This window comes from Stenella coeruleoalba (genome assembly GCF_951394435.1).
Source record: "Stenella coeruleoalba genome assembly, chromosome: 20".
In the NCBI taxonomy this organism is placed as follows: Eukaryota; Metazoa; Chordata; class Mammalia; order Artiodactyla; family Delphinidae; genus Stenella; species Stenella coeruleoalba.
Window position 1 is genome coordinate 46,130,909 of NC_137166.1, and position 13,885 is coordinate 46,144,793.

The window sequence follows — 13,885 nt, forward strand, 5'->3', positions numbered from 1 at the left end:
GAGCGTCTGGGCAAAGGGCGGAGCGAGGCAATGTGATTGGTGAATCGGTATCTCAGTCTAGACGTCGGATTTGAGAGTCGAGTTGGAGGGTGGGTTCTTTCCCCCCATTGGTTAAATTCTCTGGGAGGCGGAGCTAACCTGCAAACGGGGCCTAGAGACCAAGACGCTAAAAAGAAACCGGGAAGACGCGCTTCTGACGCACTTCCCGCCCGCGAAGCGAGAAAGATGGCTGCCTCCCAGCAGCAGGCTTCCGCGGCTTCCTCTGCCGCTAGTGTGTCAGGTCCGGGTTCGGCCGGTGGCTCGGGTCCCCAGCAGCAACCACAACCACCAACACAGCTTGTGGGACCTGCCCAGAGCGGGCTTTTGCAGCAACAGCAACAGGACTTCGATCCTGTGCAGCGCTATAAGATGCTCATCCCGCAGCTGAAGGAAAGTCTGCAGGTGATTGGTCGGGAGATTTGGCTCTCTGACACCACGGGGGCGGGCGGAGGGACTGTTTAGTCAGGGAGAGAGCAAAAGGAGCGTTAGGCAGGGGAGAGGGATGAGACTTGATCTTCTTCGTGAGGCCAAAGCGAAGCTCTGTGGATTGACAGTGTGAGGTGGGATCAGGGCGAATTATGAGCTTGAGACTGACTGGAATTCGAGGGGGAGGGAATTTAAAGGAGAAACTTAGCTCTGGTCGTTAAAGCCTGAGGAAAGGACTGGCCTGTACAGAGACTGACCGTGACTGGTGGGTGAGGGAGGACTCTAAGGTATGTCCGGGAGGGTATTGGCGAGAACCCCAGGTGAGAGCGGGCCTCTGGGAAAATACAGGTGGTTATTGCTATAGAGGAATGGAAGCTGGAGTTACTCTGGAGTGACAGGAGGGTAAGTGCCAAGTGAAGAGGAGGCCTGAGATTGGGTGTATCTTAAGGAAGAGTGTAGATCTACCAAAAGTGTCACCTCTTCTCTTTCTCCATCTGCTGCACCTCTTTTTTTTTTTCTTTAAACTAGACCTTGATGAAGGTTGCAGCCCAGAACTTGATTCAGAACACTAACATTGACAATGGACAGTGAGTACTCCTCTTTCTCAAGGCTGTCCTAACTCCATCCTAGTCTTAGAAACTCATCCCCCTTGCACCACACCCACCCCACTTTTCTCTTATTTTCAAGCCTGGCTCCCTAGCGCCTGACCTTGCCCTTTTTGCCCCTTCTTCTATTAACTGTCCCCTAGGCCCTGCCTCGGGTCTCCTGGGCCTATACCTGGTTTTCTGATGGATACTTCGTTGGGTAGTCACTTAGTCCCAGAGATTGGAAATACATTCCGCACCTTCTTCTCCCGGACTGTAGGAAGAGCAGCGATGGACCCATTCAGCGCTTTGACAAGTGTCTGGAGGAGTTCTACGCACTCTGTGACCAGCTAGAGCTCTGCCTGGTAAGGGGTCTCCTAGCCACCGGGTGACCACAACCCTGCCTCAGTTCCGGGTGCTTCAGGAACCTTCATTCAGTCAATCGACACAGGCTCACTGAGCACCTCCTGCGGCCCAGACCTGTGCTGATGCTGCAACTGATGCTGGGGGCACAATATTGCCCAATCCTTGCCCTCACAGAGCTTCCAGTTTAGTGGGGTGACAAATATATCCTCAAACACTGACAGCTCAGAGTAGTCAGGGCTCTGATGGGAAAAGCGCAGACCATGGAGAGCTCTGAAGGGGGAAGCATAGACAGAAGGCTCAGGGCTGGAGTCGTGGAGGCACAGGCAGTGGGGGCAGGATTAAAATGAGGGAAGCTCAGGGGGCTGTGGAAGTCCAGAGAAGGCACCTGACCCTGCCTAGGGCAGGTTTAGGGAGGAAGTGGCTCAGGGTAGACTACTAGTGGAGAGCACATCTGAGCGGAGGCTGGAACAAAAATGGAAGAAGGGCAGAAGTTGAGAGGAGGGCAAGTGTCTCAGAGCACAGCCTTTGGAGTCAGACGGACCACCAATCTCTACCTCTGAGCCTTGGGTTCCTCCTTTGGAAAATGGATTTTTGGGAAGGACTCAGCAAGATCTTGCATATAAAGCACTTAACCTGGTACTGGACACATGGCAAACGTTTCCTGTAGTATCCTCATTGTCATCATTATTTTGAACTGGACTTTGAAGGAAAAGTCAGTCTGAGGAGCCTCGTAGTGGCAGAAAGGTATTCCAGCCAGACGGAACAGCTTCTGCTTTAAGTTCCCTTTAGGAACATCATGAAATTCAGTCTGGCTGAGGTGTGGTAGGCGTTGGTGCTTGTTGCATTTTGAATATAGCCTGGAGGGCGCTGGGGAGCCATGGAGGGTTTCAAGCAGGGAAGGACATGGACCCATTTGCTTTTTTAGGAATATGCCTCTCTGGCTGCCACATGAGGGGTGGGTGCAAGGGGCTGAGAGTGGAGGCTGGGAGCCCATGGCAGGATTCAGGAGGGCCAGGTTCCACCAGAGCAGGGTCCTGAGGAAGTGGGAAAGGGCAGGTGGGAGAGATACTCAGAAGGCTTTGTGCACAGGGCCATGGGACTGACGGGCTGGGGGAGGAGCCTCCAAGATGAGGCCCGGGGCTCTAGTTGGAATGGTAGGGCCGTCCCTGAGACAGGGACCCAGGAAGGAGAGTGGTTTGGGGGGCAGAGTATGGGAACTCTGGAATTTTAGGGGAGGCTGGGTGCACAGAAGTGGTGTCATCAGTACAGAGGTCAGAACAGTAGTGTGTGTGAGTGAGACAACCCCTAGAGGGCATGAGAATGAGAGGAGGAGAAGGGATACGGGAATTACCACATTTAAGGCTTAGATTAAAAAGCATCTAGAAGGACCAGCCAGAGAAGTAGGAGGAAAACCAGGAGGAGCAGGTGCCGCCAGAGAAGCTAGTGCCAATGCCAAGCCTAGGGTCAGGACAATCACAACAATAGTAGTTGACATTCATCAACTAGCACTTAAGTTAACTTGCCAGGACCTGTGCCTGTGTCTCTTGCACGCTGCTCTCACCATTCTCACCTTATTAGATAGTAGAAGTAGTTATTAAGCCCATTTTCCAAAGGAGGAAACAGACGCAGAGAGGAGCAGCCGCATGCCTGAGGTCACCCAGCGAGTGGCAGGGCCAGGCTCTGACCCCAAGACCCCAGGATTCCAGAGGCTAAAAAGGCTACCCCAGGCTGGCCCTTGGGGTGGGGTTGGCAGTACCCGGAGTGAAGGCTGATGCCACACCTTGCCTGCCTGCCCACAGCGCCTGGCCCATGAGTGCCTGTCACAGAGTTGCGACAGTGCCAAGCACTCTCCGACACTGGTGCCCACAGCCACCAAGCCTGACGCCGTCCAGCCTGACAGCCTGCCCTATCCGCAGTACCTGGCGGTCATCAAAGCCCAGATTGCCTGTGCCAAGGACATTCACACTGCCCTGCTGGACTGCGCCAACAAGGTCACAGGCAAGACGCCTGCACCGCCTACGGGCCCGGGGGGCGCCCTGTGAGCTGGCAGGGCTGGGAGCGGGGCTGGCAGTGGAGGAGGGAATGAAGAGTGGCCTCAAAGCAGCTGTGTCTCTGACTTTTTTCCTGCCTGCGCACTGCGGCTGGCGCCAGCAGGGGGCAGCAGAGGCCAGCAGGGAGCGCCCAGGGCGGGGCCTGGCCTCTGCGGGCTGCCTTCTCTCTTCCCTGGCTGAGGGTGGACTTTGGATTGTGCCTGTTGGTGACCTCTTCCAGGGGCTCTCCCCCAACCTGGCCTGGCTCTGGAACCCTGACTGGGTCCCTCTCCCTCAGTCCTTCCTTGATTCTGTCCCAGTTTGGGGGTGGTCTCTGTCCTGCTCCTTTTTCTAGCTGTTCCTCTGAGCGTCTTGTGTCATCCGATCTCTTTGTCCCCATCTCCCTGTCTCTGACCATCTCTCTCCCAGTGCCCCTTTGCTGTCTTCTGCCCCCAGCTCCTAACTGGGACTCTGTGCAGGGGGCCAGAATGGAAGCCAGAACCCCTGGCTTACCTGGGGCTAGAAGGAGCTTCATTTCCAGGGACCACAGTCACATCCAGGGATCCCCAGCACCTCCCATGTCAGCTCAACCCCCAGTCTGTTTGACCCAGGAAAGAGGAAGTGGAGGGGTCTAGGCCCTGACCTCAGCACGCCCGATCGGGGAGCAACCCAGCCCGCCACCCCCGGTACCCGGGGTCTGCGTCAGCAGCACTCAAACGAGGGGCGTTGTGCAATCTGCGGTGACGCCTGGCGCAGTTGGATGCCTGGGTCCCTGTATTTTTAGCCCCAAAGGAGAAGTGAAAAGGCCCCAGCAGGGGTGAATCATCAGTCCTGGGGAAGAAGACAGGCGCCTGGGCCCCAGCTCCAGGAAGCAGACCTTGGGGAGGGGGCTTCAGGGAGGGAGTGCCCCACCAGGCTTCCCCATGGCCTTCAGGCCTGGGCAAGTACAGGGCGGAGCTACCAGCCCAGGCCCAGCTGGTGGGTGTGAAAGGCTCAAGTGACTCAGCCTGGTTGGGGGACTGACCCACCCAAAACCTTCTGTACCCTGGTTCCCATGGCACCGCCCAGAGGCCTCCTGTCCTGGACTGCACATCTGTGAGGAAAACCCGGGACCATGGAGACCTGCAATTCACCCAGAGCCTGCAACTGTGTGTGTGTGTGTGTGTGTGTGTGTGTGTGTGTGTGTGTGTGTACACACATCCCAGAAGTTCCTTCCCTTTCTCCCTGACCTTCCTTGAAGTGCCAGGCACATGGGGCCAAGCTCCAGGCAGGGCAGCAGAACTCTTGGACACTAGCTGAAGCTGCGGCCCATAGGTAGAATTTCTTCTGAAAGGAAGCCACAGCTCTGTCCATTTATCTGACTGAATCAGCCCCCACCCCCCCATGTGACTCCCCAGATCTTCTAGGATAACCTACTTAAAGTCAACTGATTATAGACTTTAATCACATCTACAAAATACGTTCACAGCATCATCTAGACTAGTTTGATTAAATAACTGGGGACTGTAGCCTAGCCAAGTTGACACATAAAACTGACCATCATAACCTTGTCCTTGTCAATATGACACCCATACACATCTCCTTAACCATACGTAAGGTCCAAATAAATACAAAAACAAAGTTATATTTCCACCTAACATGATGCAATTATCTGAGTACAGCACGCTTTCCCCAGAAGAGCCCAGTGGCTTCCAGCCTGTGGGCACACACCACATACTGGTAGAGATGTGTCAGTGCACAGGCCCACACACTCAGAATGAAGTACAGCTGGCCCTGTGAGGCAGCATCAACACAACATCACACACAGATGGGGGCATGACATCCCAGCAGCCCTGACATGGGGCCCAGCAGTGCTTAAAACCATACCCAGGGAGACTGCGGAGACACCTGGTGGGCAGTGAGATGATGGACGCACAGTTCACACAGCCACACGGTGGAAATTGTGCACCCGAAAGTGGAATTCATTCAACACACGTTTGCCGAGCATCTATTTTGGGCCAAGCCCTATACAGTGTGAACCAAAGATCCCTGCCTTGCTGGAGCTGATATTTTAGTGACAGTTAAGTGTGATAAAGTAAAACACAGTATGTCAAGTAATGAGAAATTCCAAGAAGGAAAATAAAGCAGAGAAGTGAGATCAGAAGTGGAGAGAGATAATAGGAGGAAAAGAAAAGTATTTGGGAATAAGTAACACAAGATTTGCATATGGGGGCTTCCCTGGTGGCGCAGTGGTTGAGAGTCCGCCCGCCGATGCAGGGGACACAGGTTTGTGCCCTGGTCTGGGAAGATCCTACATGCCGCAGAGCGGCTGGGCCCATGAGCCATGGCCACTGGGCCTGCACGTCCAGAGCCCGTGCTCCGCGACGGGAGAGGCCACAACAGTGAGAGGCCCGTGTACCGCAAAAAAAAAAAAAAAGATTTGCATATGGAGAATTATGTTACTTTATTGGAAAACATGAAAGTTTGAGAGTTTAGGTTGGGCAGTGGTTCACGTGTATTAATGTGATCTGTAAATAGATGTTACATGTATTTATTATTTGTTAAATAGATGACAAGGTTATTTTTAAACCTGTTAAAGTCCTTGACCCAGGTCATGAAGGCCTCACTGAGAAGGTAGTATTGGAGTGAACTTGAAGGAAAGGGAATAAGTTGTGGACATTCCAGGGAGAGGAAACAGTAAGTGCAGAGGCCCTGCCTGAGGAATAATGTGGAAGCCTGGGCCACGGTGAAGAGGCAGGGATAGGAGAGGACCTTAGTGAAGGTTCTTAGTGGATTATTAAACCCAGAGGGAGACTGTACAGCCTCGTGCACAACCACCCACTCCAGGGAAGCATGCATATGAGATGCACAGCCACACAGGGCAAAACAGACCATGGCAAAACACAGGCGCACATGACACCCCTCTTCCCTAGCAGAGAATGGCATAACCCACCATCCTACAACCATGGTGTCCCTGGCGTCTCCGTCCTGGGAGCAGTCCCACAAACAGACTCAAGGAACAATCCAATTATGTGAAGATACAAACAACCCTCTAACCACCCCTTAACCCGCTATCTCCTACCCCATCTCAGACTTTGCCCATCACAGGCTGACTCAGCCCTGCCCTCAGCTCAACATTATCAAAAGCAGCGGAGGCTGGATTTAGATAATGCTTCTCAGGTTCGAGTGTGCGTGCGTGTTTTCCTCTGCTCTGCTCACGGAGGCCTGTGTGAACCGCAGGAGTGGGCCAGCTGCCCTCCCCATCATGTGCACTTGTAGACGTCAGGAACCAAAGTTCAGTTTCACTGCCCTGTGACTGAGCCACAGAGGAACTGCTTCCAGACACTGGCCTCCTGGTGTTTTCAGCTACACCCCGAGGACACAGACACAGGAACACTATTCACACACCTGATGATCACACACACAGTCAGCTGCAGGCGCCCTGCACACAGCCACAGCTGCCTACAGCCACGCACATGCTCCCACACACCCTCAGCTCCCAAGCTGTGTGCTCACAGAGCCTCATCACACCTGAGGACACAGACAGCGACTCTCGCCAGCCTCCCTCAAAGAGTTACAATCACTCAGTCACTACAGATCCCAAGGTGTTTCAGAGCTACACACAGATGTGCAGGGAGGTATGTAAGTCACACGTTCTCACGGATGCCACCTCAAAGACAGTTACAGCTGAGTACACACTCCCTCCCCCATAGATGGTGAGAGTAAATACAGTCTGGTCAGAAACACGCAGGCATAGGCGGTTTCCCGCATTTATTCTCACAGCCATACGTTCCAGGTGGGTTGTAAGGACACAGCGTTGACACAGGAAAGTGGGCGCACTTGTGTCCCACACCTAATTGCCCAATTGCACATCCAGGCGCGCCAGGGCAGCCCCACCTCGCACCTACAGCGCACACGCGGTCCACACGCCGCAGGGCCCGCGCACCCGCGCGCACTGCCAGCCCGCGTCGGCCGCACCCGCTCCCGTCCAGTCAATCACGCCTGGGGCGCACAAGGCACACGTGCCGGCGCGTACACTGTCCCCAGCTCGCCCGCGCACTCTAGCCGGCTCTCACACCCCCGCGTTTCCCGTCCCCGCTTGTTTTTCTGGAAACTGCTCAACGTTCCCCTCCCCCTAGGCCGGAAGCGCTCGCTGTATTTTTAGCCTCTCTGGTTTCCGCCCCTTTCCCCCTCGGTCTGCCCGCCCAAGACCTGCCCCCTTGCGCCCCACGGGGGACCCCGGCCGTCCCCTTCCCCACCGTCATTCCAGAGGGGATTCCCGGCCCTAGCCGGTGCCACGGATTTTCCCGCTGGCTACGTGGGGAGCGGGGCGGAGCCCTGCCCTGAACTTCCTCCTGGGCTGGGACGCCTGAGGCCTGGATGGGAGGGGCGGGGGGTGAGGGGGGGGTGAGGGGGGGATGGGAGCCAGACTCCTAAACCGTTGGGAGAGGGGCCTCGGGGCTCGGACTCCTGCATTTGAGATCGAGGGTAGCTGGGGGCCTGGACTCCTGGGTCTGGTGAAGGAAGGGGCTGGGGGCCGGGTCTCCTGGGTCTGAACGAGGAGGTGGCTTGGAAACCCGGACTCCTAGATCTGAGCAAGGAGGGGCGGAGGCCCGGGCTCTTAGGACCCCCGCTCCCGTCAGTGTTTCCAGGGGTGGTCTGTTCTTCATCGCGCAAAGCCCCCTCTAGCCTCTTCGAGAGTCGCCCAGTCCGAAGCGTCCTGGCTCTCGGGCCGATGACTCAGCAGTTGGGAGAGGGGAGGGGGTCTGCTTGACTCAGGGATGGGAAATGCTCCCTGTCTCCAGGGAATCGAAACTGGTATCCCTCCTCCAGGATCGCGGCCAGAGCCGAGCCGGACACCGGGGACCCCAGGGTGCCTCCCACCTCTCGTCTTAGCGCCGCCTTAGTCCCACTAGCCGCACAGGGATTTGGAGCCCAGCCGGGTGGCGGGTGCCAGGCACCTCCCCTTTCCCCCTTTTCCCGTAGCCCTCGAGCGTCTGTTTACAGGCGACAGAAGCCCTGGTTACAGAGAGGAACCCTGGCATCCAGGCCTAGCCTCCTCGTCACGGCTTCCAGGAAGCCCCACTCCCTCGCCCCGTGCGAGTGAGTCACAGGCTAGAGGGAGGCTGCAACCGTGCCAGAGCCGCCCGCAGCCGCCCAGCTCACGAGACCGGCCGGGAAGGCCCCTCGGCCCCAGAAAGCGCCGCACCAGGGATTCCCCCGTGCTCTGTCGGACGAGCAAGTCGGCGTGTCTAGCAGAATCTCCCCACCTCAATACAAGCCCGCAGCCTGCAGTCGCAACCTGCAAGAATGAACTTTCCACCATTATAACTGCACTCCGTGTCAACGGTTTATTTCTACCCCCGTGTTTTCACTCAGGGCAGCCAGCTAGCTCATCGAGACCCAGTTTAAAAATTAGTTTCTTCTCCATATCTTAAGAGAGCATCACTCAGTGCAACCCCTTGACAATAAAAGACTTGCCAATAAGGGGAGTGATTTCTGCACATTTAGCGTTTTCTCAAGGTACATCCCTTTATTAGAGACCCATCCGACCATCAGTGGGGGATGACCCATTTCTGCCATTCGAGACAGCTTTCCATCAAGGAAACCCGCCACCATAATAAAGATCTCCCCCTTTCCAATCTTGAGTTTTCTCTGAGCACAAACTCTTAACATAATTTAAGGCCCTGGTATTAGGCTGCTGCCATTTACTAAAGGAGGATAACTTGGCCTCTCTCTGCCAGGGTTTCCTGGTGTGTAAAATAGGCATAACAATACCTCTTTGAGTTAACGTGTGTAAATACAGCACTTTCATGCAACAGTGCCTAGCCCAGAGGAAGCGATCAGAAGTGGCATTATCTGCGTGAGGGTGAGAAGACACAGAGGAATTGGGAAATTGGGAAAGGAGGCCCCTTTCCAGCCTCACCAGGTGTCCAGAACCACACCCACCCCCAACCCCCGTGAGTGGGGGCGGGGAGGGCGGTCCAGGTCTCCGGATCTGGGCTGTTTGAGAGCGAGACCGTGCCAGGCCGGCAGGTCTCAGAAGAGAATTCTCCACCAGGCCCGTGGGTCTCCTCTCTCCGTTTTGCTCCTGCGGATTTCTGTCTGTGGATGCTTGTTTCTCCCAGTTTTCTCCCTTTTTCTGTTTCTTTATGTGACTCTCCCTCCCTCCCGCTTCCCGCTCTGAATTTGTCTCTCTGGGACCGACTATATCTTGTCTTTTCAATCTGTGCCTCTCCACCTCGCCTCCTCTCCTTACCCTATCTCTCTCTCTGCATGTCTCCCTGTATGCGCAACTCCCTCCCTCTGTGTGCGTCCCTGTGTTTTTCTCTTTGGTCTCTCCATTTCTGTCTCTTGCTCTCCGTGCGTCTCTCCCCGCCCCTGTCGGTCAGTCTCTCGATCGCACGCCCTCTCAGCCTCTGCCCTTGTCAATTCCCCCAGGAGCCCTGCCCCCACCTCCGTGCCAGTTCCCTTCTCCGCGCCTCAGTCTCCAGCCTTTGAAAACTGGGCCGACACCCCCCACCCCACGCACTCCCCGCGGTGTTGCGACCGCCCGCAGGCCCCCCTCAGGCGAGTCCCGGCCGGGAGCCGGGCGGATGGGGTCCGGTCCAGGGCTGGGCGGGCTGAGCCGGGGGCGCGCGTCCGGGAAGCGCCCCTCCTGGCCCCGCCCGCCCGGGCCAACTCCTCAAGGCCCCGCCCCCCTCTGGCTGGATAAAAGCGGCGGCTCTTCCACCCCACCGCAGCCTGACTTCAGCGCTCCCACTTTCGGCCTGTACCTCAGCCTTCGGCCATCTGCGCCGCCATGGATCTCACCGCCATCTACGAGGTGAGCCCCCGCTGATCGGCACCCCGAGGTCCGCAATGCCTGACTCCCTTCTCAAACCAGGGCTCTCTAGCGCCACAAACTCCCGCCCGGGACCCTTGGCTCCTTTCTCAAACTGGAACTCCTTAGTGCTTCACACTTCGGCCCGGGGTCCCTGCCTCCCGTCTCAGACCAGTGTGATGCTCTGGAGGTGAAAATGGAGCCCGTGACTTTCTGGTCTCGGTCCAAACACGGGTGGGGTGGCCCTCGGAGATGGAAAGCTGGAGAACTTTTCTCAGACGGGGGCTGTCTGCAGGCGGAAATGACCCCACACCTGGCTTACCCCTGGTAGTTGCTGAGGGTGCGGTTTTGCGCGGAGGCGTTTCTTGGGCTGGAGTCTCAGGGTGAGGGGGAGCCGACTTCTGTCTCTTCACTCCCTGACCCAGAAGACTCTGGCAACTCTAAAACCGAAGAGATCCGGACTCCTGGGTTAACTTTGCCCGCTCCTCCACTTGTGAAACTGGAGAACCTCAGATCCCTAGAGGCCCAGAGGCTGAAAATTGGAGGACAGCGGTGTGTCCTGACTTTAGAGCCCCTCTGATCCAGCCGGGGGAGCCGGGATTCCTGGGTCCCTCGGGATAAGTTTCAATCGCGAATAAACTCAGAACCTCCAAATCGGGATCCTTGCGATCCGGAACCCATGTTTGTTTTCTGCGGACGGGTGGGGCTCAGTCTGGGAGCCCACAAACCGGACTGGCAAGCTCTTAGGTGCCCTGCAGCTGGGGCGGGGCGTCACCCTGCATTTTCGGTGTCTTGACCGATCCCTGTTCCCACAGACCCTCCAGTTGCTGAGCCCTGACCTGCCTTCCGACCACGGAGAGACTGAGTCCAGCTCGGCCTGGGCCTCCTCGGGACTCTGGAGCCTCGGCTCACCCGACTCCAGCTCGTCTGGGGTGGCTGCCCGCCTGCCTGGCCGCTCCACCAGCCTGGTGGAGGGTCGCAGCTGCGGCTGGGTGCCCCCTCCCCCAGGCTTCGCGCCCCTGGCTCCCCGTCCAGGCCCTGAGCTGTCGCCCTCACCCACCTCGCCTACTGCGACCCCCACCACCTCCTCCCGCTACAAGACCGAGCTATGTCGGACCTTCTCAGAAAGCGGGCGCTGCCGCTATGGGGCCAAGTGCCAGTTTGCCCACGGCCTGGGTGAGCTGCGCCAGGCCAGTCGCCACCCCAAGTACAAGACGGAACTGTGCCACAAGTTCTACCTCCAGGGCCGCTGCCCCTACGGCTCGCGCTGCCACTTCATCCACAACCCCAGCGAGGACCTGGGTGCCTCCGGCCACCCCCACGTGCTGCGCCAGAGCATCAGCTTCTCAGGCCTGCCCTCAGGCCGCCGAACCTCGCCACCACCAGCAGGCCTAGCAGGCCTTTCCCTGTCCTCGTGTTCCTTCTCACCCTCCAGCTCCCCACCACCACCACCCGGGGACCTTCCACTTTCACCCTCTGCCTTCTCTGCTGCCCCAGGGACCCCAGTGGCCCGAAGGGACCCCACCCCAGCCTGTTGTCCTTCCTGCCGAAGGGCCACCCCCAGCAGCGTCTGGGGGCCCTTGGGTGGCTTGGCTCGGAGCCCCTCTGCGCACTCCCTGGGATCTGATCCTGACGAATATGCCAGCAGCGGCAGCAGCCTGGGGGGATCTGACTCGCCTGTCTTCGAGGCCGGGGTTTTTGGGCCACCCCAACCATCTGCAGCCCCCAGGAGACTCCCCATCTTCAATCGTATCTCCGTTTCGGAGTGACAAGTGACTGCCTAGTGCAGATTAGCTGGATCTTAAGGGGGGCCAGTTCTCTTATGCTGGGGGTTCCACAAGGGGTCCCAAGGCTGCGGGGGAACTGAGGGACTCTTAATCAAGTAGCTTCACCCCACCTTCCAAAGTGCATTAACTCACTCCCCTGACCCAACGCTGGGGCAGGTCCCCGGTGTGCAAGCTGTTCATGCTGTTGGGGGAAGGAGTGTTTTCTGGGGTCTTAAAAAAATGTAGCAAATTGGAGGTAGTGAGGCCTCTTTCACCTCTCCCCCGCCCAATGCTGTGAATAATAAGCCCCCGCTGCCCCTTCCAATTTTTTCTAGATCCTGAGGTTCCGGTGTCTGATGGTGACTGGATCCTCCCCTGAAGGGGAATCCTGGTGCTCAAATTTCCCTCCAAAAACAAGCAGCCAAAGCCGTTGCCAACCCCCCGCTCTCCCACCCACCCACCCACGCCTTTGGGCCTTTTATTTATGACGACTTTATTTATTCTAATAGATTTTATAGTATTTATATATATTGGGTCGTCTGCTTCCCTTGTATTTTTCTTCCTCTTTTTTGTAATATTGGAAACGATGGACTAATTATTGTTATAAGTATACTATAATATATGAAGTAATATATATTGTTAAAATTTTATTTTTTTTGGAATTTTTAAATAAAAGAAATCTGTGTGTAAACTGGAATCCTGGCTCTTCTGCGGTCTAGAGGTAGTGAGATGGGAGGGGAGGACGGTGTGGCCTTTTTTAGAAGCGGGATGGAATCAGCCGATAGCTCCTCCAAACCTCCCCGGAGCCGAGCTGCCAGCGGCGCTTACCTGGCAGGAAGTGACGTCACCTGGCCCGGCCATTCACCTGAGAGGGCGGGGCCAGGTGAGATCACCGGGTAGGAACCTGGAGAGCCAGTTCCCGGGGCGTGGGAGGCGCTCCCGTCCCGCCGGGATCCTTGACCCAGCTCTCGGCCGGGCGCGGGCGGGGACGGGATGTTTCCGTCCCCATGGGGCCGAGGGAGGAGGGCGGGGCGGAGTGGGGAGGACGGAATGTGCCGGGGCACGAGCCCAGGGCAAGCGAAGGAGGCCGGCGCGGCGGGTGGGGGAGGGGTCGTCCCGGAAGCCGGGGCGTCCTGGGGTCCCACTGCCCGGCCTTCCAGGATCAGAGAGTGTGGGGGACTCAGGCTTTCGGCATCTCGGCGGAGGCAGCTTGAAAGCCTTCAGGATTCTAGAATGTCAACACTGGGGAATCTCAGACTTGGTCTCGGCGACTTCTAGACCCTGGGTGTCCCAGACGTTTAGGAATCGCAGAACTGTAGCCTCTGGCTTTCCGGGCTCCTAGACCTTCGGAATTCCAGAATCTTGGCCTGTCGGGATTCGAGAAGTTCGGGATTGCGAGATCTCGACATTTCTGAGCCTTGGAAACTCGTGGTCTCGCGCCCCAGGCGGGGTGGGGGTCGCGGCCGCGCCGGGACGGGGCGGGGCCCCCGGGAGAGCAGCGTCCTCGGACCATACAAGGCAAGAGGCGGCGAGAACCACACTGGGGCGGAGGAGCCCAGCGCCAGGAAGCCGCCTCGCGTCAGTGCCTGCGCCCCGCCCCCTTCCGTCGCGGCCTCCTACCCCTCTTCCCCCCGCCCCTCACTTCCCTCTCCTCTCCCTACCTCACCCCTTCTCCTCCCTCTCAGTTCCTCCTGCCCAGACCCTCCTGCGCCGACCTTCCCCTCCCCTTCTTCCCCCACCCTCCCCAGCTCTTCCCCTCCCCCACCACTCCTCTCCCCTTCCCCTTTTTAATATCCTTACCTTCCAGCCGCCCATTCCCCGTCCTCTATCCCCTCCTCTCTTTCCTTCCAATTCCCCTCCTCCTCCCCCTTC

The 13,885-nt window shown here is 57.3% G+C and overlaps 2 protein-coding genes across 2 annotated transcripts; both read left to right on the plus strand.

Annotated features, from left to right (window-relative positions):
• The first annotated feature begins 182 nt into the window (after positions 1 to 182).
• Positions 183 to 3,534, plus strand: MED29 (mediator complex subunit 29). The gene is made up of 4 exons (XM_079908039.1): positions 183 to 441; positions 994 to 1,052; positions 1,330 to 1,414; positions 3,215 to 3,534. The coding sequence occupies exons 1-4, from the start codon at positions 226 to 228 to the stop codon at positions 3,455 to 3,457; spliced, it is 603 nt and encodes a 200-aa protein (XP_079764165.1). The 5' UTR covers positions 183 to 225; the 3' UTR covers positions 3,458 to 3,534.
• Positions 3,535 to 10,178: 6,644 nt separating this feature from the next.
• Positions 10,179 to 12,699, plus strand: ZFP36 (ZFP36 ring finger protein). Its single transcript, XM_079907296.1, has 2 exons — positions 10,179 to 10,250; positions 11,063 to 12,699. Exons 1-2 carry the CDS (start codon positions 10,227 to 10,229, stop codon positions 12,014 to 12,016), a joined length of 978 nt encoding a protein of 325 aa, XP_079763422.1. The 5' UTR covers positions 10,179 to 10,226; the 3' UTR covers positions 12,017 to 12,699.
• The last annotated feature ends 1,186 nt before the right edge of the window (positions 12,700 to 13,885 follow it).